This window comes from Pipistrellus hanaki, assembly GCF_964339955.1.
Source record: "Pipistrellus hanaki genome assembly, chromosome: 16".
In the NCBI taxonomy this organism is placed as follows: domain Eukaryota; kingdom Metazoa; phylum Chordata; class Mammalia; order Chiroptera; family Vespertilionidae; genus Pipistrellus; species Pipistrellus hanaki.
Window position 1 is genome coordinate 1,537,640 of NC_140518.1, and position 27,933 is coordinate 1,565,572.

A 27,933-nucleotide genomic window follows, 5' to 3' on the forward strand; every position below is an offset into this window, starting at 1 on the left:
GGCCGCTCCCGCAGCGCACACGGCCCCGGAGGCGGACGAGGACCGGACCGGGCTGCGCCGCGCCTCGCCGCCCCCATCCTTTCTTCTCCGCCCCGCGGCCGCTCCCGCGCCGTCCCCGCGCCTCCCCGGGACCCCGCCCGGGAAAGTTTGTGCGGCGAGTGCGGCCGGGCGAGGAGGGCGCCCCGGGAGCGCAGCCAGACCGCGCGCCCCACCCGCCCAGGAGGGAGCGCCCCGACCCGGGCGGCGGCCGAGCCCCTCCCGCCCCCGGCCCGCGCCCCCGCCCGCCATGGGCGCCGCGGCCCGCAGCCTGCCGCTCGCGCTCGGCCTCCTGCTGCTGGGGCCGCTGCTCCGCCGGGCCGACGCCTGCAGCTGCTCCCCGGTGCACCCGCAACAGGCGTTTTGCAACGCGGATGTAGGTAAGGACGGGGCCCCCCAGGGTTCGTGGGGACCCCGCCGCCGCCTGCGCCCCGGGGGGGGGGGGGGGGGCCGGCGCCGCCCCGGCCCCAGCGCCCGCGCCGGCCCTGCAAGTTGACGCCAGAACCGCACTTTCCTCCCCGCCTCCTCCCCTCCCTCCGCCGCGATGCCTCCCGACCTCAAAATTCCTCCGAAATTCCGCTGCCGCTCCGGCCGGAGCGGGGAGCTGGGGAGCCAGGGAGCCAGGGCCCGGCCGGGTTGGCAGGCGGAGCGGCCCGGGGTGCCAGCGCGGGGGCGGGGAGCGGGGACGCGGCGGGGCGAGGCGGGCGAGTGCGCTGGAGGGAGCCCGGCCGGCGGCGGGAGGCCCGGGTCCAGGAAGAAACTTTCACTCGGACACGGCGGGGGGCTCCTCTGGGCGGGGCTGGGTGGGGCGGCTTTCTGCCTGGGCCTCCCCCACCGGCCCATTTGGGGGCCCGCTGGATGATGGGGGTTTGGTGCGGATGGACGGTCCCTCCCCTGGGCAGGCCCTGGGCTCGGGGGGCTGGCCAGGCGGCATTGCACCGGGGCTGGGCAGGAAGGATGGCCGCTGGGGACCACTTTCCGGACACCCACAAAAGCTAGGGATTAGTGACTTGAGAGGCGGGGCAGCTGGGGGGAAGGGTCATACCCCCAGGACTCCTTGCCCTTCAGAGGGGGGCGCTAGCGAGGGAGGAACGCAGGCATTTGGCCAGGGAGGGGCATGGCACTGGGGGGGGGGGGCCAGCGGGCACCCTGAGGGACCCTGACGCCTCCATCCGGGTCTGCAGGCCTCACAGCCCCCGCGGAGGTCAGCCAGGCCGTCCTGGGCACCACAGGTGGCCTGCGGCTCCCACCCACTCTCAACAGGTGTACCTCCCACTGCTCCACCCAGCAACCCCGCACCCTGATCCTGGCCAGAGGGGTGCCCCAGGCTGCCCTCAGCTGCTCAGACCCCACGCTGGCTTTTCTGGGTTCTCCCCCCTCCACACCCCAGATATCCACACCGCCGGAGCTCCTGCGCACCCCAGCTTCTCTGCTGCCTGGCCTGGGAGGTTCCGCTCTCCCACCTGGGCGCCCTGGGGCTGTGCTCGGGGAGCAGTTTGCACACAGTCTGATCTGGAGAAGTCGGTCTGTTTGGGGTCCAGCATGACTTGAGGGGGAGCCTGGATCAGCCTGCCCACGGGGTGTCCCCTGGGACCAAGGCCTGTCCAGGCCCCTTGACGGAGAGAGAGCCATGTTTGTGAACTGAGGGGCTGGGGCCGCCAGGCTGAGGCTGGGCTCCGGGAGCGGAGTGGGAGGGGCTGGGCCTAGGGACCCCTGAGCTTCCCCAGCCTGGGTGCTTGCCCCTGGGGCTGGGGCTCTCTGTGCTTGGGGTTTGGAGCCGGGGCCGCCAGGGGCCGGAGCTGGGAGCTGAGGATATCCGGGCTCCCCTCCTCGCTTTGTGTGTGACTCTCCTTTCCTCCTGCGTTTGTGTCCAAATCGTTGCACCAGACTCATCCCAAAGCTAAAATGCTCAGCCCCGGCCCTCGCCCCGGCCTGGGGCCTGCAGAGGAAGCCGGAGCTGGGCGGCAGAGCCCCGAGGGTTAGGTGCCTGGGGCGGGAGGGGGTGGGGAACCCGCAGAAACCAGCAGGAACGGCTTCTCCGAGCTCAGGTCTGACATCTAGGTGGGCAGGCCCGGCACCCTCCGAGGCCCCGAGGGAGGACTGGGCACAGGCCTCCGCTCCGGGTACCGGCTCCGCGGCCATCCTGGGCCCGTGGGCGCATCACTGCCCCCCTGCTCCGTCTCCCCCGGCGACATCCCTGGTGTGTGTGCCCACGCACCCCTTCCTTCGGGCACCGGCACTGCGTTAGGGCCACCCACACCAGCATGACCTCATCTTCCCTCGCTTACATCTGCAAAGACCCCGCTTCCAAATAAGGCCGGTCTGGTCGGACGGGAGCTGTATCGGGTGCAGTCTGAGCCCGGCTGCCGGCGTGTCCCACACTCAGCCCTCTGGGCTCAGGCAGCGCGGGGTGCAGAGCGGGGCAGCCCCACGCGGGTCCTGGGCGGCTTGGAGTGATCTCCCAGAGGAGGCAGTGAGCGGCCCTTCCAGGCCCTTCTCCTTTAAGGGGCGCAGGTTCCCCGTGTCCTCCAACCCCCACTCCGGTTGAGAGCAGAACTGCCTGGGGTTGAGCGTGGACCCAGGAACCAGAGGCCCCGGTCAGGGCACAGGCCCGGGTTGTGGGCTCCATCCTCAGTGGATTGCTGTTTCTCTCTCCCTCTCCCTTCCTCTCTGAAATCAATAAAAACATTAAAAATAAATGAAGGTCACTCAGGCCTGGGTCCCCAAAAGCTGAGGCTTTTGTCTTTCAAAAGCAGCACCGGGGATACTGTGCCGCGAGAGCTGTGGCCGGGGTCTGGGGTGGGGGGAGGGTGTGGGCTGTCCCCTAGGGGTGCTGAAGGCACGCAGGCTGGCAGGCTGGCTGGTTACGTGGCTCTGTATCTGCCAGTGGCCAAGGCCAAGTCACAGGCTGCTGCCGGAGGCTCTGTGGAAGCCCCCCTTCCCCCCCAGTTCTGGCAGGAAGGACGGCGACTGCAGCTGTTCATGGTTCAATGCCAAGTGCTTTGAATCGAATCCCGCCGTTCCTGATGTTAACTCGGCTAATGCTCAGTTCTTATCCCCATTTTACAGGTGATCAGACTGAGGCCCAGGTCGTTAGTGACTTGCAGATAGAGAGGACTGTTTCAAAGCGAGAGGAGCCGGGTCCACGCTGGCTTGGCTGGGGGCCCCTGGGGAGCGGATGGATGAGGGTGCAGGGTCCCTGGGGACCAAATGGGTGAGGGTGCGGGGTCCCTGGGGAGCGGATGGGTGAGGGTGTGGAAGGGTGAAGGTGCGGGGTCCCTGGGGAGCGGGTGGTGAGGGTGCAGGGTCCCTGGGGAGCGGATGAGTGAGGGTGCAGGGTCCCTGGGGAGCGGATGGTGAGGGTGCGGATGGGTGAGGGTGCGGGGTCCGGGCAGGGAGGCTCCTGAGGCTGGCTTCGTGTGTGAGGTGCTCCAGCCCTTGGCGATGGGCTGAATGCTCGGAGCTCTGTCCTGACGGCAGAACACGGAACCATGGTCTCACACCACGTGGTGGGTCCGTGTTCATGACCGAGGAGAATGTCGGAGTCACGGGCACAGCTGTGAGGCGCTTTTGGCAAACGCCAACAGGCCACAGCCAGGCCGGGACCAGCACCGGCCACCCCGACCTCTGCTGCCCCTGGCCCCTCCCGTGGGGAGGCCCCGTCTGGTGTGAGGGGACGACCCCCAGCTCCGTGCGCGCTGCCGTGCGGACGGCGGAGCGTGTCTGTCGCTTTCCAGGCGGGGAGAGCCCGGAGGTCAGTGTCCGTCTGCGCTTTCTCTGAATTCTCGGGTGCCGGCCAGCAGGGAAGATCTGAGGCCTCGGGGCGGGCGTGGAGAGCCGGGCGGCTCCCTGCGGATGAGAGGCAGGCCCGGCTTTTTGTCCGCCCTGCTGGGGGTCGCGCCCGCCGTGCAGGTCCCCTTTCCGTGTCCAGGTCCGTGGTCGTGGGTGCGGTCAGGGGCGCAGCCGGCACCACTGCACCACGCAGAGGACGGGCTGGGTCTGCCCGTCTGTCACAGAGGAGGCTCAGGAGGTGGGTTTCTGCCTGGGCCTGGGCGCCTCTGTCCTCCCAGCTCCTCACCAGGGCGGACACGTGACGCCCCGGGCCTCCTGACCTTGGCCGGCCCTCAGGGCTTGGCAGACCGCCCGCCTCGCCGCCCGCCGTGGTAAACAAGGTCCTGCTGGGAGGCTGCAGCCGCTACTGGCTCCAGCTCCCGCTCCCGCTGCAGGGTTCAGACGCAGCACGGACCCCAGAGGCCCAGACCCCCCAAAGGCTCAGATCCCCCCCAGAAGCCCAGCCCCCCCCCCGAGCCCCAGAGGCCCAGGCCCCCCCTAGAGCCCCAGAGCCCAGACCCCTAGGCCCTCCAGAGCCCCAGAACCGAATGGCTGCTCTCTGGTCCTTTAGGAAAACTGCCTGGGCTGAGTCCCAAGGATGACCCCCAAGCCCCAGCTTCCTGGACAGCTCCCCTCGCCCCTGCTCACCCGCTCCCCGCTGTCCAGAGCAGGGGGACCGGGGAGAAATGATAGCTGTGGGCACCCTTCCCCACACAGACCCCAAAGGTGCAGCGACTCTACCCCTTTCCGGGCTCTGGCGCCCAAGCACCATGGCCGAGAGCTCTCCCGGCAGCCCCGCCAGGCTGGCACCTTCCCGGACTCGGCTCAGCCGGGGGCACTGCGCCGCGCCGAGGCCCCTCCGGAGAGAAAGCCCTTTCCCCGCTGAGCGCCCGCTGGGCCGGAGGAGGAGGTGGCGGACATGGCCATCCACCCGCAGCCGCGGGACAGAGGGCCGGACGCCATCGAGGCCCGGGAGCTCTGGGTGGTGCTGCCTGTTGTCCCCGCCAGAACGGGCCCTTGCTGGAGGGTGGCCGCTCCAGACCGGGCCGGGGCAGAGGGGGCGGCGTTCTCCGGGCAAGGAGCAGGCACAGACCGGCGTCTCAGGCCAAGAGGAGGGACCCGACACCGGTGGGGGGACTTAGGCCGAGACCTCCGCCTCCTGTGGGCTCCCCGTCCCCGAGCTGAGGGGGAACTGGGGGGGACAGGTGCTCTCCCTGCGGGAGAAGAGGAGACGAGCTCTGACCTTGAAAGGCGCCGGCTCAGAGGAGCGCCCCCCGCCCCCCCTGTGAGGTGCCGCTGCGGGAGCCGAGTCCTTAGGACTGGTGGACCCCAACAGGTGTCCTGAGGGGGCTGGCCCTCTGGCCGACTCATCCCTGCCCCTGACTTCACCCCTGCTCTGATGTCACAGCACAGCAGCTCTGCTGTTGCCATGGCAGCGGCCCGCCCCGGTTCACCAGCTGGGCGGCCGAGGCTGCCAGAGGCGGTGGGAGCTGCCGTTCCAGCCAGCCTGGGTCGGTGGCCCGGGCTGAGGCCCCGGTGTGTCCGCCCTGCGCCGCTGCGGCGGGTTCTCTGCGCCCAGCGGCTCGGTGAGGCGGCCGGGTTGCCAGTCCCTGACCGGGGTCTCCCCGGGCACCTCGATGGGGAGGGGCGGAGGGACGGGGCTGGGCGTGAGGTGGCTGGTGGGACTCTGACCCCGGCGGGGGGCTGGAGCCTGTCAGGTCCGGGGACACGGAGATGGACGGGGGAGAGGTAGGAAGCCGCCCGTCGGCTCGGCCGTAAGTGGCCCACCTGGTAGCCCGGTGTCTCCCGGGGGCGGGACCGTGCCTGGTGTGTGTCTGTGAAGCTGGTCAGGAGGTGAGGTGACGTGGTGAGCCCGGCTTGTCCCCGAGGCTCCTGCCGGCCACCTCGGCCTCCCAGGACCGTCTGGTGGGGAGATGGCCAGAGAGCCCCACACCCCACCCGGATGTGGGGGGAACCAGCTCAGGGCCTGGTGCGGACGCCTGTTCTGCCGTGGCCGCCCCCCCCTCCCGTCCCCCGGTGATTCTGATGCAGCCTGCCAGGCCAGCACCCAGCCGGCTCGAGGTGCCGCCCGCCCCCCAGAACTCAGCCGAGAGTCAGGAGGGGGCCGGAAGCAGAGCTCTGGGCAGCAGGTTGGGGGGCACAGCGTGTTTTTAGAGGCTGGGGTCCCGGGAAAGGTTTTAAACGTTTCTGACGTTCGTTTTATCTGGGCTTGGCTTGGATGCCTCCAGTGATGGGTGTCTCACTACCTACCAACGCAGCCCAATGATTTCAGCACAGCCCCATAGAAAGCGCTTCTTTCCAGCCAGCCACTTCCTGCCTCTGATGTGCTCTCAGTGGTCTCGCTTGGTCATCTGGAGGCACGCACAGTAAGTACCCCCCCCCCCCCCCCGCCCCTCAGACCGCTCGCCAGGCGTGTGGGTACGAGTGCTGGCCTCCCTATAGGTGAATGTTGCTATTATTTTTTTAATAACGTATTTTTTATTTATTTTTTTTACAGAGAGGAAGGGAGAGGGATAGAGAGTTAGAAACATCGATGAGAGAGAAACATCGATCAGCTGCCTCCTGCACACCCCCCACTGGGGATGTGCCCGCAACCAAGGTACCTGCCCTTGACTGGAATCGAACCTGGGGCCCTTCAGTCCATAGACTGACGCTTTATCCACTGAGCCACACCGGTCAGGGCTGATGTTGCTATTGCTATGCCCGCCTTACAGATAAGCAAACTGAGGCATTGGAGTGAAGGAACTTACCTGGGTCACACAGCTAGCTGACGCTCCGCCCTCCCGGAGTGCTGTCCAGACTTCATTCTCGCCTGCAGACCCCTTTGAGCCGTTCTCGCTTCCTCAGGGCTTTTCTTCCGAAGGCAGCTTTTCCATTCTGGTCCTGACCCCGAGGCCATGGCCCCTCCTTCAGCCTCCCCGCTGCCTTTTCTGACTCCGGGAGGACACAGCTCTCTGTGCCCCGGGTTCTTGTCCGCGTGCGGTGGCACTGAAGTCTCATCTCCTGTGGGTTTCTAACCAGGCTGATTCCTAAGCATCCCAGGAGGTGCATTCTGATCTTGAAATGCACCCCCCCCCCCCATGACGCTGTATAACCGGGTGTTGCCAGATCCCGGCAGCTCTTACCTGTGCACAGTTCGCTAGACACACGTCCGACGTCAGCCCTTGGCGGGTGGTCCGTCCTTTTTCTTCAACCCAAGTTCCGCTCCCCGTGTTCCCGGAGCAGCTGTCATCACGAGGTGCACGCTCTGAGCTGTTTCTACGTGTTTCCGAAGGAAGACGGCTGAGCGTGTGGGCCGAGGGCAGGCAGAGAGCTTCCCTGTTGCTGCTGAGGCCGGGGCGGGAACGGGGCGGGAACGGGGCGGGAACGCGGTGGGGGAAGGAGGTGGGGGAAGGAGCGGCGGGGCCTGGGCTGGGCACGTGGGGGGCGGTGAAGGTAGGGGTGAGGAGGTGCCCGTTTGAGGAAGAGGAACTGGAGGAGTGCCGTTCAGGCTCCGGACCTGGGTGTGGGCATGTGAATGGCACGGCGCCTGGCAGCAAGCCCAGCTGGGAAGGGGTGTGAACCGTGACCTGCTGGACCGGCCCCAAGCGCGCGGGCAGGGGTGGCTGCGAGGGAGACGGTTAGCTGGGCGCGTTCCTGGGCGCCTCCCGCGGAGCCTGCCACGGGGCCGGCCTGGGGTGGGCCCGGGATCTGCATTTCAGCCAGCAGCTCAGGGGCACGGGTGCTGGGGCCTCCTGGTGTGGTGCCGACGTCACGTAGCTGAATGGGGAGGGGCTGTGGCTGTGGCGGGTCCGGTGTGGGTGTGGCCGGCCTGATTGGCAGTTCTTGAGGGGCTCAGCGGCTGGGGCGGGGGTGGGGGGGAGAGCTGGCGAGGAGGGACAGATCCAGACGCGGGTACAGAGTGGACACCGTGTCCCGGCTTCGCTCTGAGTGTGGTGCTCCGTGGGAGCTCCGAGGCCTGCCGGCCAGAGCCAGAGCGGGCGCGCGGGAGGCCCGGCAGCACCGCTGACTCCTTTCCGGTGCAGGCGGACACTCGGAGGGGCGGGGTCTGTCGTGAATGCACCAGGCCCTTCGTGGCACCTGTCGGTCTCGGGAGGTCAGAGGTCAGGGGAGGACACATCCTGGCTCCCAGCTCTGACCTTCACCCTCACCAGCACTTATGGGCGGTTTCTTTTGTGTGCTTTTTAAAATAACATATTGTCATTGCTTTCAGAGAGGAAGGGGGAGGGGGAGTGAGGTAGAGAAACATCCATGATGGGAGGGTCCCTGATCCGCTGCCTCCTGCACGTCCCCCTCCTGGGGGTCTGGCCTGCAGCTCAGGCGTGCACCCTTGACCGGGAATGGAACTGTGACCTCCTGGTCCCTGGGTGGACGCTCCACCCCGGGGCCACGCCGGCCGGGCTCGGCTGTGGTTTCAGCAGCCGTGCCAGGGGCCTGGCGTCACGGCTCACTGGAGCTCCAGGCAGCCCTTCCCTCGTCACGGCTGACCTTGAACGTCCATGCCTGGCTTGTCGGCGCGCACCTGTCTTCTTTGCTGAAAGGCCGTTTCCATCTTGGCCGTGGGGAGCGGCTGCTTGTGCTCCGCGCGCGTGTCCGGGGCCGGTCTCAGCGTGTGTGATTCGTGGCGTTGCCTCCCAGCTGGCCCCGTGTTGTTCCCGGTCAGGGACGGCGTCTGAGACGTGAAGGTCACTCAGGCCGGCGGGTGCCTGGGTGCTGGGTGCTCGGTTTCCCGTGCCCTGGCGCTGCCGGTGTGGCACTGAGAAGCCGTGGCTGACCCAGCTGTGGAGGGCACTGCCGCTCCCTCCTGAGCATCCGCCGTGGGGACCTCCTGGGCGGCCCTGGCCCACGCCGGTTGCTGTTGTGTGAGGGGCGTGGTTCTGCCTCTGGGGACATAAGCGTCTGGAGTCTTCTTTCTCACACGTGGACGGCCAGCGGAGCCAGCAGCATTTTTGGGGGGGAACTAGGATCCCCTGCAGCCCCCATTCGGTTGCTGTCGGAACCTAGGTGCTGTGTCCGCTGAGCCCAGGACTGACCTGAACGGCAGAGGGCCCGTCTCTGCCGCCTGCCATCTGTGTGATCCAGGTTCCCCTGCCTCAGTTTCCCCACCTGTGAACCCAGAGCGACAGTAGCTCCTCACCTCAGAGGTTACCACACAGAAGTGCTCGGAGCGGGCTGCAGTCACCGTGGCGGCTCCATGGTTGAGCTGGGGCCCCTGGGGGCCTCCCGGGTTCTGCTCCATGGCTCAGCCCCCGCCCCCCCCCCCCACACACAGACCAAGTGAGGGCCCAGGGAGCCCCTCCTTAGCCCGCAGGCGGGCGAACGCACCCCTCCCCTGGGCGGGCCTGTGCCCGTAGCCCTTCCTGCTGCCCGAGAGCCCTCCTCGGAGGATTCCACGAGCAGAGAGCTGGGAGCCATGACAACAGGAGTAACTCCAGCCTAGTCTCCTCTCTGATTGGTTGGCATCGGATTCTGGTACCAAATGTGCACACACGCAGACTCACCTGCACGCACACATGTACACACACATGTACACACATGCACTCCCACCCCCCCACACACACCTGCACAGGTCTCCCCAACTCCCTGCACACACACGCGCGCACACACCCTGAGTAGCAAGCTGCTTCCCCTCCACTCCATTCTCCTTTATTTTTTTGGTAAAGAATCTTTACTGGTTTCAGAGAGGGAGAGGGGGAGAGACAGAAACACCAATGAGGAGGGAGAGGCATGGATCGGCTGCCTCCTGCATCACCCCAGGTGGGGATGGAGCCCACAACCCGAACATGCGCCTGACCGGGAATTGAACCATGACCTCCTGGTTCATAGGTCGACGCTTAAGCCCTGAGCCACACCGCTGGGCCCTCCCTCCACGTGTAACTCTCCCTCCTGAAGGCCCTTTGGCCGGCCCTCCCAGTTGGAAACAGTGCCCTCTGGGACTGTGTGAAGGTGTGCAGCACAGACAGGAGAGCGAGCGCAGGCCCGGGGGCAGCTGTGGGGGAGGGAGCGGCAGGGGCTCCTCGGCATGGTTCCCTCACCCCGAGCCCTGTGCCTTGTCCCCAGGGCCTCGCTCGCGCTCCGGGCAGTGGCGAGCGCCCCCCTGCCCTCGCGGGCCTGACGTGGACCAGCCGTGGCCTCGGTGGCTCCTCGGGCCCCCGCTCCCACCAGCGTCCCTCTGATGCCATGGCCGCCAAGACCCCCCACGTAAAACGGGCGGAGAGAGCCGCCCACCAGAGCCCCCATCCCGACGACCAAGCCCTGCTCCTGAGGCCGAAGCACAAGCTGCTGCCAGTCCGCGAGCGGGGCCGCCCGGCCGTGCAGAGGCGGCCGGACCCGGGGCCGTGGCGGAGCCCGCCGCCACCGCAGCACTGGGCCGCCACGCTGTGGCCCGGCTGGCAGGACAGCCGCCAGCAGCGCGCCCGCGGCCCCGACCGGCCGCACCCGGCGCACCTGCCCGGCCCGGGGCGCGGCTGCCCCGCGGGGGCTCGGCCTGAGCCGCAGGGGCCGGCGCGGCGAGGGGCCGGGCGGCCGCGGGCCCGGGAGAAGCAGAGAGCGGCCGGCCGGGGGGAGAAGCGCCGGCAGGAAGACCTGGTGCGGCTGCGGCCCCGGCCGCTCAAGTCCCGGAAGACGGCGGCGGGCGACGAGGAGAAGGGGGCCGGCAGGGCGGGGGGCCTGCCCCGCCTCGCCCCGGGCCCCCCCGAGAGGAGTAAAGGCAAGCGGGGGCCCTCGAAAACCAGCAGCGGCGGCGGCCGCCGCCCCGAGCCGCGGGCGCGGGGAGACCTGGACGTGGGGGCGCTCTGGGCCGCGGCGGGCGGCGTGTTCCTGGGCGACAGGGAGGAGGACGGCGCCCCCGGCGGGATGAGGGTGCCGGCGAGGTCGGCCCGCCTGCCTCCGGGCCCCAAGAAGGACGGTCGGGGCCCGGACCCCTGGGGCCAGGAGGACGAGCTGGAGCCGCGGTGGCCGGGCGGCGTGGCCTGGGGCCGGGCCGTCTCGCCCCCGCCGTCCCCGCGCCCGCTCCGCGAGGGCAGCCGGTGGAAGCGGGAGCTGGAGTCCGTCTTCCGGGAGCTGTTCAGCACCAACCGGAAGCTGAAGACGCACCTGAACCGCTACCTGGAGTCCCAGTCGGGCACGGACACCTGCCCCCGCGAGGAGCGGGCGGCGGACCCGCTCCTGGAGCTGGGCCTGGGCCCCGTCGCGCCCGCCGCCCGCCCCGCAGCGCCCAGCGCCAACCTGAAGGAGCTGCTGCGCCAGCTCAAGGACCGGCAGTACCTGAGGATGGTGGAGCCCCTGTTTGCGGACGAGGGGGACCTGGCTCCGCACCCCGAAGAGGAGGCCCCGCCCTGGTGCGGCCTGCCGCCCCTGCATGAGCCGCCCAGGCCCGACCCGCTCCTGCTCAGACCCGACCCGCTCCTGCCGCAGCTCCCCCCGCAGGCTCTGGCGGGCAGGGCAGGCCCGGCGGCCTGGCCGAGGCAGAGCCCAAGCCCGGAGCAGAGGTGGCGGCCGCAGCTGGTGGAGGTGCACGAGGTCCCGCAGCTGAGCTGGGAAGCCCTGGGCACGCCCCTGGGGGCGCCAGGAGAGGAGACGGAGATGACGGAGACGGAGACGGAGCTGGGGGCCCTGACCAGAGCTCTCCCTGCTCACCCCGCTCACCTCGCTCACCTCCCGGGGTGCACCCCTCTGCGCCTGGAGGAGCCTCGGGGATATGCGTGCGGTGCCCCCGCCCCGTCCCCGCCGGCCGCCAGCAGCGAGGAGGAGGAGGAGGAGCACGATGACCGTGGGCACAGCCAGATGATCCGTGACCTCCAAGAGCAGATTCTAGAGCAAAGCAAGTCGCACAAGCAGTTTCTCGACCAAGCCCGGCGGCGCCTGAAGGAGTTCCAGAGCGAATGCTAGCGAGCGCGCCCGGACAATACAGCACTGGCCTCTGTGCCGACCGACGCGTGGTGAGGCGGACCTGTGTTGGCGTCGCCGGCCCGTTACATGCTCTTGACCGGAATCGAACCCGGGACCCTTCAGTCCTCAGGCCAACCCTCTATCCACTGAGCCAAACGGGTTTCAGCTGGTGACATTCTTGTAGTGAATATTACTAAGTTGGAGGAAGCAGAGAGAGGGAGGAGGAGGAGGAAGAGGGGGGAGAGGCCAGAGGAGGAAGGAGAGGAAGAGGAGGAGGGAGACAGAGAAGGAAAATGGGTCCCAGCCACTTGCACTAGGGGGTGACCCTCCGGGCTGCCGCTGGTGGGAACCCGGGTGTCTGGTCAGTTCCCATACACACACACACACACCCACACACACACACCCCGCCCTGCTTTACCTCTGACTCCGCTGCCATGGAAACCCCACACTGGGACACGGGGTGGGGCTGGGGACCGGGACAGAGGGGGCAAACTTCCCATGAAGAGCCCGAGAGAAGCTAGTTTAGGGGCTCAGGCTCCACACCCCGCGTGGCCGGTGCCCCGCGTGGGCGGTGGCGGTGGGCGGCCTGCCTGAGTGCCAGGAAGAACTGGTTTACAAAGAGGTGGGGCTGGACATGGCTGGGAGCCGCAGCCTGCTGACCCCGGACCAGCCTATCAGGAGACGGTGCCCGCCCCTACTCCGAGGTCCCCCTGGATCGCACACCCTCACCAGGACACGCATTGTCTGTGAGCGGCCTCATCGCCTGTAGACAAACCGGGAAGAGCCCTGAGCCCCTGGGCACACCCGGGCACATCCCGTGGGACCTGGGCTGCCAGCTACAGAGCGGCTTCTGCCTGTGACGTCCCTTCCTGCTGATCCCGGGTGCAGGCCTGCTTCCCCGCGGGGCTCCCATTCCACCGGGCACGTGGACACGCATGCGCACACGTACGTGTACACACACACAGCACGGAGCACGGAGCTGTTGTGTTCACTTGTGTTTGAGCTTCGTGAAAAGGCCATGATGTCGTGTCCTGGGCCTCGGGACAGCCACTTCATCCATGTCACACGTGGGTGTCCGTTACCCGTTTGGCTGCCGCCTCCTGCCCCACGTGACGCCCGGAGCCTTCTTCCCGGGGTTTCAGCTTCTCCTCTGCCGAGTCTTTCCCCCAAGGAGAACCGCACCCCTAAAGCCTGTGGGGCTGGGGCTGGGGCCAGAGCGCATGGGGCGTTCTGAACGCCAAGCTGGGGCCGAGGCCGAAGGTCGGGGGCTCCTTTTTTCCATCTTCACCTTTTTAAATCCCCCGGAGTGCGTGGGCTGGATCTTCCCGTTTCTCCTGTTACACGGAGGGGCAGGTGCTGCCCAGTCTCCCGGGTCACGGGGTGCACACACTGGCCACCCTGCACTCGGTCCCGGTGGAGGGGACAAGGTGGCTGTGGTGGGAGGCACCGGCAGGTCCGGTGACTGAACGGGGTTGTCCCCGAGGAACCCTGAGGAGAACCCGAGCCCCCACACTGGCCCCTGGGGGGCAGCCAGCCTCCTGAGGTGGTGTGAGTTCTGGTGTTTGGTGGTGTGGGCGAGGCCCCTCCCAGCGGCCCCTGCTCCATCCTGGGTGCCCCTGTGTCCGGCTTTCCCCTGGCCGTGGGGAGAGCGGGCTGCAGAGCACTCCTGTGGCCGGGAGGGCTGAGGGGGGGTGGCTGCGGGCTGAGGCTCAGCCCCCTGTGTTAGAAGCCTCCCTGCGGCTCCTGGCTGCCCGGGGGTGGCCCTGGGCCCGGGGTGCTGTGGGGTCACCGGGTGTAAGCCGCAGCCGCCGGCACCCAAACATTGAGTCTCGAGGCACCTCACACGGCCTGGAAGCCTGCCCGGGAGGGTTATTTTGTTCCCAATTTCAAAGGTAAAGTTTGCGGCCCCTGCACCGTAGGGGAGAGCGCCCCTTCGGAGCTAAAAGGGGAGGTGGGGGCGGGCAGCGAGATGGTGCGGGCTGACGCACCTCTGCCCGGCGGGCCCGCCCACACGTGCCCGGCAGAAGGACGGGGCACCGGCCCTCCCACCGCCCCACAGAAGGCGGAGTTGGGATTGGACGTGACCCCGAGTTCCGGGTACGCCGTGGTGTGAGAGGGCATCCGGAACCTCAGACGTGTAATGACGGGAAGAACAGACGTTCAGAGCTGCGGGCCTGGGGCCTCTCCGACCCGATGGTCCTTCCAGGAGCAGGCGGCACCCTGTCTGCCCACAGCACGTCCCCACTGCACCCTGCAGACGGGGTGTCTGGCCGGCCCTGCCCTGGCTGGAGACGGGGGTGCGGTGAGGCGCTGCTGGGCTGTCGGGCACCCCACACCCCCCGCTCTGAGGCTTATCTGCAGAGCTGAGCTGCGAGGGCCAGAGAGAGCCATGGGCACCAGCCGCCCTGCAAGGTGGGCGCTGGGCCTCGGCTCCCACATCCCCGTGTCTCTCCTGCCTGAGACGCAGCGGGCGAGGTCAGGCCCGCACCCGAGCCTCAGAGCCAGGGGCACCGTGAGCGTGTGTGGCTCCGTCCCCGAACAAGGCCGCTTGGGGAGGGCAGAGCTGCTGAGGGCACAGCCACCCTGGCAGCGCGGGCAGGACCTGGGCTGCTGCTGCCCCTTCGCTCCGAGCCGCCTGCCCTGCCTCTCCCGCCCTCCCAGCCTGTGGTGGAGGGAGGGGGGGAGGGGGGGAGAGGGTGGAGGAGGAGGGGGAGGAAGGGGAGGAGGGCAGGCCCTGTGCAGCCCCCCTGCCGCGGCACCCGCCTGCTGCCGCTGCAGGCTTGTGGCTCGCAGGGCCGAGGGGCCGGGCTTGGCGGAGAGGGAACGCAGCCCCCACAAAGCTGCTCTGTTCTCGCAGCCCCTCCCCGGCCGGTGCATTTTTCTCCCATGATTCAGCAGCACATGAACGGCAGGGCTGAGCCCATGGCTGCGGGCATGTGACCAAGGCCTGTGGCATGAGGTCCCGCTGGGCCCATAGGGAGAAGGACGGAGGGTGCCGGGCTGGGGTCGGGGTCCTGCCAGGGCCCCCGAGGGGCGGGGGCATGGGATGTGGACCGTTCCCTTCGGGGCTGGGGAGCACAGGGATGGGAGAGCTGGTCTCCATGGAGACGGACATCCCGTGGACGGCCGCTCACGTGTGTGCTCGGATCCTGAACGGCCCTGGGCAGCCTGGCAGGCCCTAGGGACCAGGCTCACAGGCAGCGGGGCTGGGGCTGCACCAGGTGCCCTCCTTGCCCCCCTCCCTCCACCCCTCTGCTCTGAGCAGTTCCTGTTCTGGCATTCCTGCCCCCAACCTGGGTCGCTCCGGCCAGTCTTGCCCTCGCCCTGGACGGGCACGGCCCTGCCCCAGAGCTGGGGACCGTGGTCGGTTCCTGAGGACGGGAGGGTGCAGGGCCCTGAGGGGGTGTGGCCTCTCGCAGCCGCTGCAGGGACCTCGGTTCCCCCTGCTCAGGGCTGTTTCTAATTACTGAGCGACAGCCCCTTTTTCTGCATTTCCCTAAAAGGAGTGGGCTCGGAGGCCTGCTCCACCGCGGCCGAGGGGGCTGGGGGAGTCCCCCGCCCCCCCACCACACACACTGCGGGCACTTGGACGGCGGGGCTGGGTGGGCAGTGGGGCTGCAGGGGCAGGCGGGGCCGGTGGGGCCGGACCCTCCCTCGGACTCGGGGCACCGAGCCAGCACTGACGTCATGCCTTCCTTGTGACATCTCCGGGCTGCTCAGCCGCACCCGTTCCTCATGCCGCTCGGGCGGGGCCTCAGCCCAGTGCCCCGTGGGTCTGCGGTCTGCGGGCACAGGCCCCTCTCCAGGTCCCGGCCCCTCCGGCCCGGGGCAGCCCCCCTGCTCGTGAAGCAGACACGGGCCCACAGGAAGGTGCACCGTGTCTGCTGTGTGTGTGTGTGTGTGTGTCCGTGCCCTCGGCGGTGAGCCAGGCACAGGCCAGCGGCTCAGGGTCCTCCGTCTCCGAGGGCAGGGACCCTCCCCAGTGGCAGTGGAGCTGGGTGCAGGCATGGGGGGCCCGGCACCCTGCGGTTAGAGGGTGGATGTCTCCGCCCGTGCCCTCTGGGGAGCGGAGGCAGAAGCATGGAGCCTTCCTGGCCCCCCCCCCCCAGGACCCCAGTAGAGCGCCCACCGGGGAGCCCAGCCCCCCGCCAGCCTGGAGCGCACGGGGGCTGGTTCCCACCGTCTGAACGCCTCCGACACGACTGGCACGTCCTACCCAGAGGCACAGGAGTGGCCACGTGACGGACGAGGCCGGGGCGAGGTGCCACCTGCCCCCAGGAAACACGCATGCTCTGCGGGCACCGGCCACCTGCCCCCAGGAAACACGCATGCTCTGCGGGCACCGGCCGTGGCCACGCGGCGGCTCCCACGCTCAAACCAGGCCCCAGCGTGCCGGCCAGCGGTCACTCCGGTCGCTGCGGGCGATGACCCGCCCTCCCACCCTCCCTCTCTTGATGGGGCCAGTAGGGTCTTTGGTGAACGTGCCGGCCAGTCCCCGGGTTCCTCCCACAGGGAGTAACACGGAGCCAGGGCCCCTCATGGGGGAGCCGCCGGGCACTCCCCGGGAGCTGTGGGCAAAGCCAGGAGCACCTGTCCCGTCCCTCTGGGGGCCTGGGGGCGGGGGCCGGGACGTGCCCTCTGCTGGCCCTGAGCCACCCGGCCCGTCTGAGTCAGGGCCCGGGCTCTGACCTCGCAGGAGACGGATGTTTTTCCGAATCCTGAGATTCTCGCACCTCATCTGGGCAACCCTGTGACTTTCCCTCCGCCAGGCTCTGCCTCCGGGTGGGGGGCGGGGGCCGGGGTTCGGAGCCAAGGCCAGGGCCCAGGCCGGCGCCACATGGCACGTGTGCATGCCCAGGGCCCTCCCGTCCTCGGGGGTGGCAGCTGAGCCGGAGCAGCCCGGGAAAGGCCCCCAGGCAGCACCGGCACGGGCTCCGGGTGTTCCGAGCACAGGCCCGTGGTGAAATGATGAGGATAGTTCACACCAGGTCCTCCGTGCCTCTCGGAGGCAGCTCTCCGTCCGGCCTGCAGCAGGGTCAGAGGTGTTGGGAGGGGCGGGAGGGGACCCCGAGGTTTCCCCAAGCCCCCTCGCTGCCCCCTGCCCCTCGTGACGGTGGACAGCCTGGCCGGCCGGTCTCCCCGGGGGGCCCTGCGGCCATCGCTCTGCCCGTGACGCTGACTTTCCGGCCTCCCCGCCCGGCTGGCGGCGGGGTTGTTTGTGCAGCCCCGGGAGGAAGTGGCGTCATGCGGTCCGGCCCGGTGGGGGCGGGGCTGTGGCGGCGTGTGCTAGTGCAGGGGTGGCTGTGCGGTCCAGTAGCCGGCATCTGGCGGGAATTCGTCAGCCCGCGGGTCACCCTGGCCCCAGCCCAGCTGCTGGGCGGCCGGCGGCCGGGAAAGAAGGAAGCAGCAGCGAAATCCGAGCGGCCGGGGAGGGGGGGGGGGGCGCTCCCTCCTCCTGCTCCCTCCTCCTGCTCCCTCCTCCTGCTCCCTCTGCCTCCTGCAGAGCAGCCGCTGCGGGGCCAGCATCAGGCCCAGCACACCGTAGGTGCTCAGTAAACACGAGTCCAGGCCTGGGGTTTAATTTTTAAAAATGTTTTTGTTGATTTCAGAGAGGGAGAGGGAACCATCCACGATGAGAGAGAATCTGGCCGGCTGCCTCCTGCCCGTCCCGCACCCCAGCCGTGTGCCTTTGGAGCTGTGACCTCCTGGTTCATGGTGACACTCAGCCACTGAGCCACACTGGCCGGACTCCCCATGGATGTTTCTCTCTTCCCCCTCCCGCTTCTCTGAAACCAGTAAAAACAAGGGAGAGCAGAGCGCCTGGCTCCAGCGAGACTTCCGCAGCCCTGGCAAATGCCTTCCGGACCCCGGGGGCACCCCGTCCTGCCAGCGCCAGGGGTCGACGGGGTCAGCACTGGGGGTGGCAGAGAGATGCAGAGCTTTGGAAACGGACCCACCCAGGCCCACCAAGGCAGCGGCAGTAGCCGCAGGCGGGCACCAGATTGCAAAGCGTTTCCTGTTTTAGACGTGGGCAGCGGGCAGCCGAGGTGGATGGGGGAGCCGGGAGGGCCGTGACCACAAGCCCCTGGTGCTGGTGGAGACGCCGGGACGACGGCTGCTTCCCAGGAACAAGCCCTCGGGGGCGGCCCGGGCGGGGTCTCCCAGCCGAGGCCTCTCGGGCTGGGCCTGGCCCCGGCTGGGTCCGCCATGGCTCGGCTCCCACAGAGGAAATAGAACGGGGTTGGGCCTGGGCGGGGCGCTGGCCCCAGGCTGAGATGTAGAGAGCACTTGGGGTCCTGAGACCTGAGTCTGCCTGGGGGTGGGGGTGGGGGTGGGGCGGGGGCAGGCTGCTCCGTTTGCACGAACACACCCTTACGCCAGCGACCTGCAGGGCCGCGTGTCGCCGGGCGGAGCTGAGAGCCGTGAGGACGGTTGGTGGCACCAGCCGATGCGCCTGGGAATGCCCGTGGCTGCCTGAGCCCCGGTCCCCGAGTTGTCGGGCTACGGGGCGGCTGAGTGCTGGCCTAATTGCCTCGCTGCTGCCCCTTCTGGTGCCGTCTGTCCGTCCGCCCGCCCCCTCACGTCCGCGTCCTGTGCTTTGCAGTGATCAGGGCCAAGGTGGTGAGCGAGAAGGAGGTGGGCTCCGGTGAGGACGTCTACGGCAACCCCATCAAGAGGATCCAGTACGAGATCAAGCAGATCAAGGTGAGGAGGGGACGGGAGGATGTCGGAGTGAGGAGACCACGCAGAAGTGCGTCCACCCCGATCCGGATCCCCCCACCGCCCACCCCGACGGGAGGTGCCCTCCCGCTGGGCCTGCCCGCAGCCAGCTGGCCCAGGAGCGCAGTCTGGGCCCCAAGCACCCGGCAGCGGAGTGGTGCCCCTTGGCCAGGAAATGCCAGGGGAGCTGATTGCACCTGCTGTGGCCCCCCCCCCCCGGATTATTTTGAACCGGGTTCTCTCCGTTTCGATGGGGGTGGTCCTGGAGCCCACATGCCGCCCCCTTTCCATGCACCCAGCTTCCCTGGGGCTGCACCCCAAAACCCGGTGGAGCCAGCGTTCTCAGCCCCACTCCCGTCCTGTCCCTGCCCGTGGCCGCCCCCGGCGTGGCTTTCTCACGTCCTGCTGGGGGGCCTCTCTGCCTGGTCCCCCCCGAGCCTGGGAGCGTGCAGGGCCGGGAGGGGGTCCTCCGTGCGGGTCACAGTCCCTGGAGACCGCCAGTCCCCGCAGAGATCCCGAAATGACCCCCTGGTGGCGGCGGGCACAGGTGTGTCCGAGGCGGGCCCTCCGGGGGCATTAGCCCGGCCTGTGGGCAGCAGCCACACTGAGCGAGGAGTGACCCCGAGGAGTCGCCCGCAGAGGGAACGGGGGTGCTGTCCGCCCCACGGGCACGTGCTGGGGTGCACGGGCGGGATGGAGTTCGCGGCGGCCCGGCCACTCGCTGACCTGGGCCGCCGCATCTTCCCAGATGTTCAAGGGGCCTGACCGGGACATCGAGTTCATCTACACGGCCCCCTCCTCCGCCGTCTGCGGGGTCTCGCTGGACGTCGGAGGCAAGAAGGAGTATCTCATCGCAGGTGCGTGCCGCGCGGACACGGCGAGGGGAGGGGCGGGGGCGCTGGGCGTGGCCTCCGGGCTGTCCTGCCTTTTCTTTCTTCCTCCTGTTTGTTTACTAGCGGCCGGGCTCAGTCCTCCCTCGCAGCCCCGACTGCACCCGGAAGGTCCTTAGGCCACCGGCCTAATTAGCATATTACCTTCTTATCATTGATTGACTTTAGAGAGAGAGAGAAAGGGGGGAGCGAGGTTGCTTTGTTGTCCCACTAGGTGTGCATATTCATCGGTTGCTTCTTGTTTGTGCCCTGACCTGGAACTGAACCCCAAACCTTGGTGTTTGGGGTGCCTTTCCCAGGGAGAATTCCTGGTGCACGGTCCCCTCCCGCCTCCCTCGGGGCACCCCCCTCCCCTCCTCACACAGTGGCACCTGGGGCTCGATGGGAAGCAGCAGTGACCAGGAGGGGCCGGGAGGTCGGGCGGAGACAAAGGGGCCTGGGAGGTTGCTGGGGGCCTCCAGGCTGGGCCGGGGGACAGGAGTGGGGGGGGGGGAACCTCGGTTGGAATCTGTCTGTGTGATTGTGCACCCGCATCTCCGTGGTGCGTCGTGGGCAAAGCCACAGCACATGCATGAACTGTCGTCACCGTTCCTAAGCGAGGGAGGGGGAGGGCTGTGGCCTGTCCGGTCCCCCGCCCGCCGGCGCCCACGCCCGGCACCTGCCCGAGTTTCCTTCTGCCCACTGAGACGGCTCCTCTCCTCGGACGATGGAGGTTCTGACCACCCTCGCGGCTTTAGGAGCCTCTGCTGTTGGTGGGCAGCCTCACTGCGCTGTAATCCGCACCCCTCAGCTCTCCCTTAGACGGCGTGTGACTGGTTTTGGCGTGGACGGGGCTGTGCAGCCACCACCCGAGTCGAAGTGTTGTACCCCCGCTCTTGCCCCCCAAACCCCCTTTCTCCCCCCTCCTCACCTCCCTGGAGCCGCTCCTGCTCCAGACTTCCGTGTGGTGGGACCACGCACTCCGGGTCCCCGCAGCACTGCTTTCGAAGCTCACGCGTGTGGGAGCCGGGGCCAGCCCTCGCGCCCTCCCGTGGCCCAGCGATGCCCATTGCACGGCTGCACCCGTCTGCCTCCCATTCATCCCCGGGACGCGGGTGTCCCACCGCGGGGGGCGGTGCTGCGGGAACAGCCGCGCCCGCGGGTGTGCGTGGGCGTGTCGGCACCGCTCCGGCGGACGCCAGCCGTGGAACCGCGAGACAGATGGTGACTCTGTTTGTCGTTCGAGGAGCCGCGCCGGCTTCCCTCCCGGCTTCCCTCCCGGCTCGGCTATTTTCACAGGGGAAGCGCCATCCCACGGAGGGGGGTGGGGGACACATCAGGATGCAGCGATCGGAGGCCGAGGGGCCGCGTGGCAGGGAGGCGGCGAGGCTGCTGGTGCACCGGCTCAGTGCAGGCGTCCCCGCGGCCTTAGGGGCCGGGACAGCGGAGGCAATTCATCGTCACTCACGTCTCCTTTTCCGTTACTTTTATGATGCGCTCCAGAGAGAAGAGAAAGAGACTAAGCCTCCCGGGGTGCAGGGAGCTTGCTGCTGTGGCCAGTCGGCGGCCACTGGTTTGCGGGCCCTCGGTACTGCTCCTCTCTGAGCTGCTCCTTCTCTGTGCTGCTCCCTCTCTGTGCTGCTCCCTCTCTGTGCTGCTCCTTCTCTGTGCTGCTCCCTCTCTGTGCTGCTCCCTCTGTGAGCTGCTCCTTTGTGCTGCTCCTTCTCTGTGCTGCTCCCTCTCTGTGCTGCTCCTCTCGGTGCTGCTCCCTGAGGACCCACACAATGAAGCGAGGGGCAGAGCCGGGGTGCAGGCTCCATCTCTGCTGGGTCAGGGTGTGGACAGGAGGCACCGTCGGCGTGTTTCTCTCTTATGGGTGATTCTCTCTGTCGCTCCCCCGCCTTCCACTGTCTCTAAAACTTAAGGGAGCCTGGGCCTGGGTGGCGCAGTCAGTTGAACGCTGTTCCGTGCAGGAGAAGTCTCCTGTTCCATTCCTGGTCAGGGCCCTGGGTGGCAGGCTCCCCCCAGGAGGCAGCTGATGTCTGTTTCTCTCTCTCTCCCTCTCCCTCTCCCTCCCTTCCTCCTCTCCCCTCTCTCTCTCTCTCTCTCTCTCTCTCTCTCTCTCTCTCCCTCTCTTTCTCCCTCTCTCTCTCCCTCTCCCTCTCTCTCTCCCTTCCTCTCTCTCTAAACATCAATAACAACATTTAGAAAATGACAGTGACTGGGAAAATTTCCTTGGGTGAGGAGTAACCAAAAACAAAAATAAGATGAGCGCCTGAGAGGTCGCACCGCCCTCTAGGGGCTGTCTGCCCAAACTGCAGGGCTGCAGGCGCTGGTGAAGGAGGCAGTGGTGTGTCCTTGGTCTGCACACTTGTCTGTTCTGGAATCCTGTGTGCCCTTTGCCAACCCGCCCCCGCCCCTGGCTCAGTGGCTGCCCCGGGTGAAACCGGCGTGGACCTGCTAAAGCAGAGGTTCTGAACCTCTCTCCCGGAGCCAGGGGCGACCCCATGGCCGGGCAGCCCGCCCCCTTCAGGGCTGGGGACTCCCCATCACCTGTCAAGTTGGACACGCATGTTTGGGGCCCCTCAGAGAATCGGCCCTGTGGTTTTCTCCCCCAGTCCTCTCCAGCCCCACAGGAAGAATAAACAAACAACCCTCAGCTACAAATTGTAATGGATTCCTGTGTTTCTGCACCCAAGACAGACTTCACTTATTGTTAATCGCAGACGCGCGTAGAGTGTTGTAGCAGGTGCTCGAGCCAGGCATGCCCACACAAGTCTTTTTATTTTTTTTTATTTCTTATTTTATATATATATATATATATATATATATATATATGTAATTGATTTTTTACAGAGAGGAAGGGAGGGGGATAGAGAGAAACATTGATGAGAGAGAAACATCAATCGGCTGCCTCCTGCACACCCCCTACTGGCAATGTGCCCGCAACCAAGGTGCATGCCCTTGACCGGAATCAATCCTTGGGACTCTTTAGTCTGCAGGCCAATGCTCTATTCACTGAGCCAAATCGGTTAGGGCTTTTATTTTTTTAAAAAAATATGTTTTTATTAATTTCAGAGATGAATGGAGGACAGAGAGAGAAACAATGGTGAGAGGATCAAGGATGGGCCGCCTCCCGCACGCCCCACACGGGGAGCGAGCCCACACCCGGGCCTGTGCCCCGACCGGGAATGGAACCCTGACCTCCTGGCTCATAGGTCACTCGACCACCGAGCCACACAGCTCTGCCCTCCGCCCATAGCACTGTCAGAATGACACTCCGTGCCCGGCCACACCGGCTGCTGAGGGGCAGGAGGGAGCCGGCGGCGTGCCCGTGCTGAGCTCGGCGGCCCCCTCTCTCCCCAGGAAAGTCCGACGGGGACGGCAAGATGCACATCACGCTCTGTGACTTCATCGTGCCCTGGGACACCCTGAGCACCACGCAGAAGAAGAGCCTGAACCACAGGTACCAGATGGGCTGCGAGTGCAAGGTGAGCCGCCGCCTCCGGGCGCACGCCAGGCTTTCTCCCCTGGCTTTCCCGCCTCCCCGTGCCCAGGGCTCTCTGTGCCCAGGGCCCCGACTCAGCTCAGGACTCCGGGAGGTGTGGCCTCCCCGCGGGTGAGGCCTTCGGTGGGGACAGAGCCCTGAGGCGCGCCTCTGCCAAGGGGGGCCCCTGCCGTGTGACCACAGCTTTCGGGAGGAGCAGTTTGGAGGAGAATGGGGGCCCCTGGGTATTTTCTGCTGGGAGGAGTGTCAGCACTTGTTCCATGACGGCCTGGTTACAGCTCTGCAGCGTCCCAGCCATTTTCACGCGTGGGCCCTGGTGAACGTGGGCCCTGGTGAACGTGGGGGCCAGACACCCCAGCCCCCCTTCTCACTAAGTGGCCAGAGGTGGTGCTGTACAGTGAGAGCGTCACCAACACTCTTTAAAAAACGTTTTAAATACATTTTTATTGGATTCAGAGAGGAAGGGGGAGGGAGAGAGAAAGAAACATCCATGATGAGAGAGAATCCTGGACCGGCTGCCGCCTGCTGCCCCCTCCTGGGGATCAAGGCCCCAACCAGGGCCTGTGCCCTGACTGGGAATCGAACCCTGACTTCCTGGCTCATAGGTAGACGCTCGGCCTCTGGGCCCTCGGTTGTTGCTGTGACTCACCTCCCCCCGGAGGGCGGGCTCAGCAGGGCTGCTGTGCCGGGTGCAGAGAAGGCAGACCAGCCGCCCAGCGTGGAGGCGCCCCGTGGCGGGGGTCCTGACGGAGTCCCCCTTCCCGCCCCCAGATCACACGCTGCCCCATGATCCCCTGCTACATCTCCTCCGTGGACGAGTGCCTGTGGATGGACTGGGTGACGGAGAAGAGCATCAATGGGCACCAGGCCAAGTTCTTCGCCTGCATCAAGAGGAACGACGGCTCCTGCGCCTGGTACCGCGGGGCGGCGCCGCCCAAGCAGGAGTTCCTGGACATCCAGGACCCGTAGCCGCCGCCGCCCGGAGGCGCCGAGCGCAGGGCCCGCCTGGAAACCGCATGAATAAACCGTCCTCCAACGGGTCTAAGTCCGTGTCATTCTCCCCTAGCTCCCTGTGCGCGGCCGCGTCCTGGGGGAGAGGCGGGTCCCCCTGCACCCCCGCCCGGCTCTGCCGCCCGGCCTCCGCCCTGGCTGCGGGCAGGGGGGACCCGGCTCCCTCCCAGGCCCAGCCTGGTGCTGCCACAGGCGCTGAGCGGGCAGCACCCCGGGGTCCCCTCCCCGGCCTGGCCGGGGCAGAGCCTGGACGTGTGCATTTTGCAGAAACTTGAGGGTCTTAGCAAGACTGTGTAGCAGGTCTACCAGGTCCCTCCCTCCCCCGCACAGGGGCGTGTCCCTCGTTTCTTGCAGCTTCCGCACCTCTGGCCCTGGGGTGTCATCCCCACCCCTGGCCGGTGCCCCCCGCCCCCCAGGCTCCCCAGCTGACCTCGGGCTCCCACGCCAGCGACTCCCGTATTCCGGAGCAGCTTGGTCTGGAAGGAGCTCCGATTACTCTCCGGCATCCACGGAATTCCAGGGGACCTCCCCCTCCCCGGGGCTGGGGCGATGTGAGAGGGACAGGCCATGGCCTTGCCCCTGCCCTCCCTCTCCAGCCCTGAGGGGCGTGAGACGCTCTGCCCTGAGGTCAGGTCGGGGGGCGCTTGGCTGCTCTTGGCTTGTCCTTGAGCTTCTGAGGTCCCTCAGGCCTCCCCTCCCCTCCCGGCATCGGTGTCTGGACGGAGTTGCACAGACTGGCTTTGCGGGGCCTGTGGCCGGAGCTCCTGTGCTGTCTGTGTCCCTTCCTGGGGACAGGAGAGCGGGGTGCCCCGCCTGCGGGTGCGGGCTGTGCCTGCTTTCTGCGGGGACGCTGTCTGGTGAGGGCCCGAGGGCGGCGGCAGGCGGCTCCGGGGAACACCGCCCTCCCGGCCCCGGGCCTGCGGCCGGCCGTGAGAGTCGCCTCTTTTTTCTACAGACGAGTTCTCCGACCGTGAGCAAATCGAGGTGCAGGTGTACCCCCCTCTGCCGATTTCCCTTCCGTTACCAACACGTCTCTGTTAGGAACCTCCGTCAGAGGGAACTCGGGGCCCGTTTGTCCCCTGAGCATGGTTTTCTGATGCCGGCACGAGGGGGTGACACGGCAGAACTCTGCTCGTCAGAATAAAGAGAATCCTCTTACTCCTGCTTGCTTTGTAAACACACCCTGTCCTAAAGTGACCGTGCACGTTAGACGAACATACACCCACACACGCACAGCGCACGCGTGCACACACACCGCGAAGCAGGTCTGCTGGCCCGCAAGCAGCCACCGTCTTCAGCCCGCTCTGCTCTGCGGTGACCCCTGTGCCCCTACAAGGCCCCCGTCTCCCCAGGGGCTGCCCGGGACCTGGTCAGCACAGACTCGGATGACCCCCGTTTTGGGACAGACGGCGAGGTCCGGCCTGGCCCGCCCGGAGGGCATTCGTGCTGTGCGGTGCTGAGGTCCGTCGGGACAGACCAGCCCTGGGGTCGCAGTGTGACCAGAGCGCCGTCCGCCCGCCTCCCGCCCGGTGTCCGGTGTGACACTGACTCCCGCTCCCGCTGGCTCAGCATGCTGGTTTGTCTCTGACCCAGGGTGGCCGTGTGGCCGCTCCTATGCTGTGTGCTCATCACCGTCCGTAGGGGACGGGCACTTTGTGTTTTTAAGTTTCCGCATCACGGAAGCAGGTGGCTCAGCGTGGTGAGCGAGGTGCGGCCCTCCCCTCTCCTCCGGTCCCAATTTTCACCAAGAAAAGGATGGAAAGGCCGGCCCTCCTGTTTAACCCAGGCACGTGGCCTGCTAGCCGTGCCCAGCGGGAAGACACCAGAAACCGAAAGGCAGTGGCTGGCGGCCCGGGTCCCGGCACAGCACGTCCCGCAGCCCATTCGGCGGGCCCTCCCCTCGGCCGGTCACTCCGTCACGCTCTGCCCCGTGGTCTCCGTGCGAGCGGCTCACGCAGTTTAAATCAAGTTCCCGTTGTAGTCCTCTGCTTGGTAACCGTGTGGGACTCGCTGCCCTGTGTCAAGCTCTGTGGACGCCGTGGGATTCTGTGTGTTTTTAAGGGACTCGTGGGGGGGGGGGCACTGTGTCTTTGCTGGGACAGGACCTTCCTGTGCTGGGAACGGGCGCGAGCCGAACGGACAGGCAGCCTGCGCATGCCCCCGATGCTTTGTACATTCCTGTGCGCGCTGGTCAGTGGCCAATAAACAGTATTATCCAAGCGAACTGCTCCCTGCGTGTGGCTGGGTCTCATGGTCAGAGCCGGGCAGACACCTCGGACAGGATTTCCTTGAATTGGCAAATACCAGAGCGGAGGAGGGGCCCCTGGATTGACTGAGCACAGGCCTTTCTGTTCACACACACACACACACACACTCAGCTCTGTCACGGAGCATTAACGCCACCCATTTGGGGTCACCGGCTGCAGAAGTAGCTCAGGTGGTGGTGGTTTTCTGTTCGGCGAGCCTCGTCCTGTGTGCAGGTCACACGTGCTTCCCATGAACACTGCCCGTGGTGGGGAGCTCCGTAACGGACAGAAACGGAGCACGCTTTCCAGCCGGGCGCACCGCGCTCAGGCTCCGGCCACGAGCCCAGCCTCCTCGGCCTTTGCAAACGGTTGGGGAGCAGAGCAGCCTGCAGACCGCAGATGGGGCCAGATTGCCAGGGAGCCTCCCAGACACCGTTGTCCCCCTCGGTTTTGCTCATTCTGCGGCAGAACGGGCTGGACCAACAGAGGACAGCCTGGCTCTCCGGCCAGAGCTCGAAGCAGACCTGGGGTTGGGGTGGGAGGTGCAGTGGGGCAGGGGGCTGAGAGCGGAGGGGGTGGGGGGAAGAGCCGCCAGGACTGGTCCAAGTGCTTTAAAAGTTGGGTGGCCCTGTCTTTTCCCTCCTGATTCCTAGTGGATACGTTTAAAAATCCAACCCAAACAGTGGGCCTCCAGACTGCACTTCGCTGGGGTCGGCTACATCGCGGGCAGCTGGCTGCCACCATGGGTTTTGCCTTCCGAGTTGAAGTTCATGACCAGGCCCACCTCCACCCCCCTCCTGCAGGGCGAGGGGGCGGAGCTTTGATCAGCTGACGGGGGCGGGGGGGGGGGCAGCGACGATGCCATTCAGAAACAGGAGCAGATGCTGCTGTGCCTGGGCCGTGTCGGCTGGGAGGGCTTCCCACGGAATCCAGGCGACACTCCAACCCCAGCTCACGGAGGCGAGTGCGAGGAGGATTGGGGCGGAGATGGGGTGCGAGCACGCTGCCTGGTACCCTGAAACGAAGAACGCTGGACCTCTTCCTTTGAGGCTGTGTCCTGCTTTGCCCCTTCAGGCGGGGTCCGGGTGGGGGAGGAGCAGGAGCAATATCCCCCCCCGCCCCCGTTGTGATGGGGTGCTGGTCATGGGGGCGCCTTCCGCCCAGCAGGTGGCACCCTCCAGGCTCCCAGAAGGAAGCAGGTGTTCAGCTCAGCAAAGGGTGAGACTTGTGAGCAGCAAATGGGGGGAGGGGGCGGCTTTTCCAACCCGGGTTCCCGGACGCCAGCCCGTGAGCCGGCTCTGGCCACGAGGGGACTCCCGCTGTCCCTTCCCTTCCGCGGTCCTCCCCGCTCAGGAGCCCCGCTCCCAGCCCCCGGGGACCGCGGCTCAGGCCACCACCCGGCTCTCCAGCAGTTCCAGCGCAGCTCACGCTGCCCACGCTGGGACTTACGCTGCGGGTTCCACGTATGGCACCTTATTATATGTTTTTATTGATTTCAGAGGGGAAGGGAGAGGGAGAGAGAGATACATCAATGATGAGAGAGAATCATGGACCGGCTGCCTGCTGCACGCCCCCCAGTGGGGATGGAGCCCACAACCCAGGTGTGCACCCTGATGGGAAATTGAACCCTGACCTCCTGGTTCATAGGTTAATGCTCAACCCCTGAGCCACGCCAGCTGGGCGACCCGTCTCCTTGTCGGCTAGCATTTTGGGCTCAATAAAAGCTTTAAGAGTTTCAGCTCTGGAAGTTCCACGTTTTGTTTAACAGAAGCAACTCCCTGAGGAGCCAGCGAGGGCCCAG

The 27,933-nt window shown here is 67.0% G+C and overlaps 2 protein-coding genes across 2 annotated transcripts; both read left to right on the forward strand.

The window, feature by feature from the left end:
• On the forward strand, positions 1 to 26,110 carry TIMP2 (TIMP metallopeptidase inhibitor 2). Its single transcript, XM_084862080.1, has 5 exons — positions 1 to 416; positions 18,383 to 18,483; positions 19,247 to 19,355; positions 22,734 to 22,858; positions 23,647 to 26,110. The coding sequence occupies exons 1-5, from the start codon at positions 287 to 289 to the stop codon at positions 23,842 to 23,844; spliced, it is 663 nt and encodes a 220-aa protein (XP_084718206.1). The 5' UTR covers positions 1 to 286; the 3' UTR covers positions 23,845 to 26,110.
• CEP295NL (CEP295 N-terminal like) lies at positions 9,949 to 12,318 on the forward strand. Its single transcript, XM_084861982.1, has one exon. The coding sequence runs from the start codon at positions 10,069 to 10,071 to the stop codon at positions 11,776 to 11,778; it is 1,710 nt and encodes a 569-aa protein (XP_084718108.1). The 5' UTR covers positions 9,949 to 10,068; the 3' UTR covers positions 11,779 to 12,318.
• Positions 26,111 to 27,933: the final 1,823 nt, after the last annotated feature.

Coding starts and splice junctions, on each gene's coding strand:
- TIMP2 (XM_084862080.1), top strand. CDS start 287: ATGGGCGCCGCGGCCCGCAGCCTGCCGCTCGCGCTCGGCCTCCTGCTG. Junction 19,356..22,733: donor GAAGGAGTATCTCATCGCAG/GTGCGTGCCGCG, acceptor CTCTCTCCCCAG/GAAAGTCCGACGGGGACGGC. Junction 22,859..23,646: donor AGATGGGCTGCGAGTGCAAG/GTGAGCCGCCGC, acceptor TCCCGCCCCCAG/ATCACACGCTGCCCCATGAT.
- CEP295NL (XM_084861982.1), top strand. CDS start 10,069: ATGGCCGCCAAGACCCCCCACGTAAAACGGGCGGAGAGAGCCGCCCAC.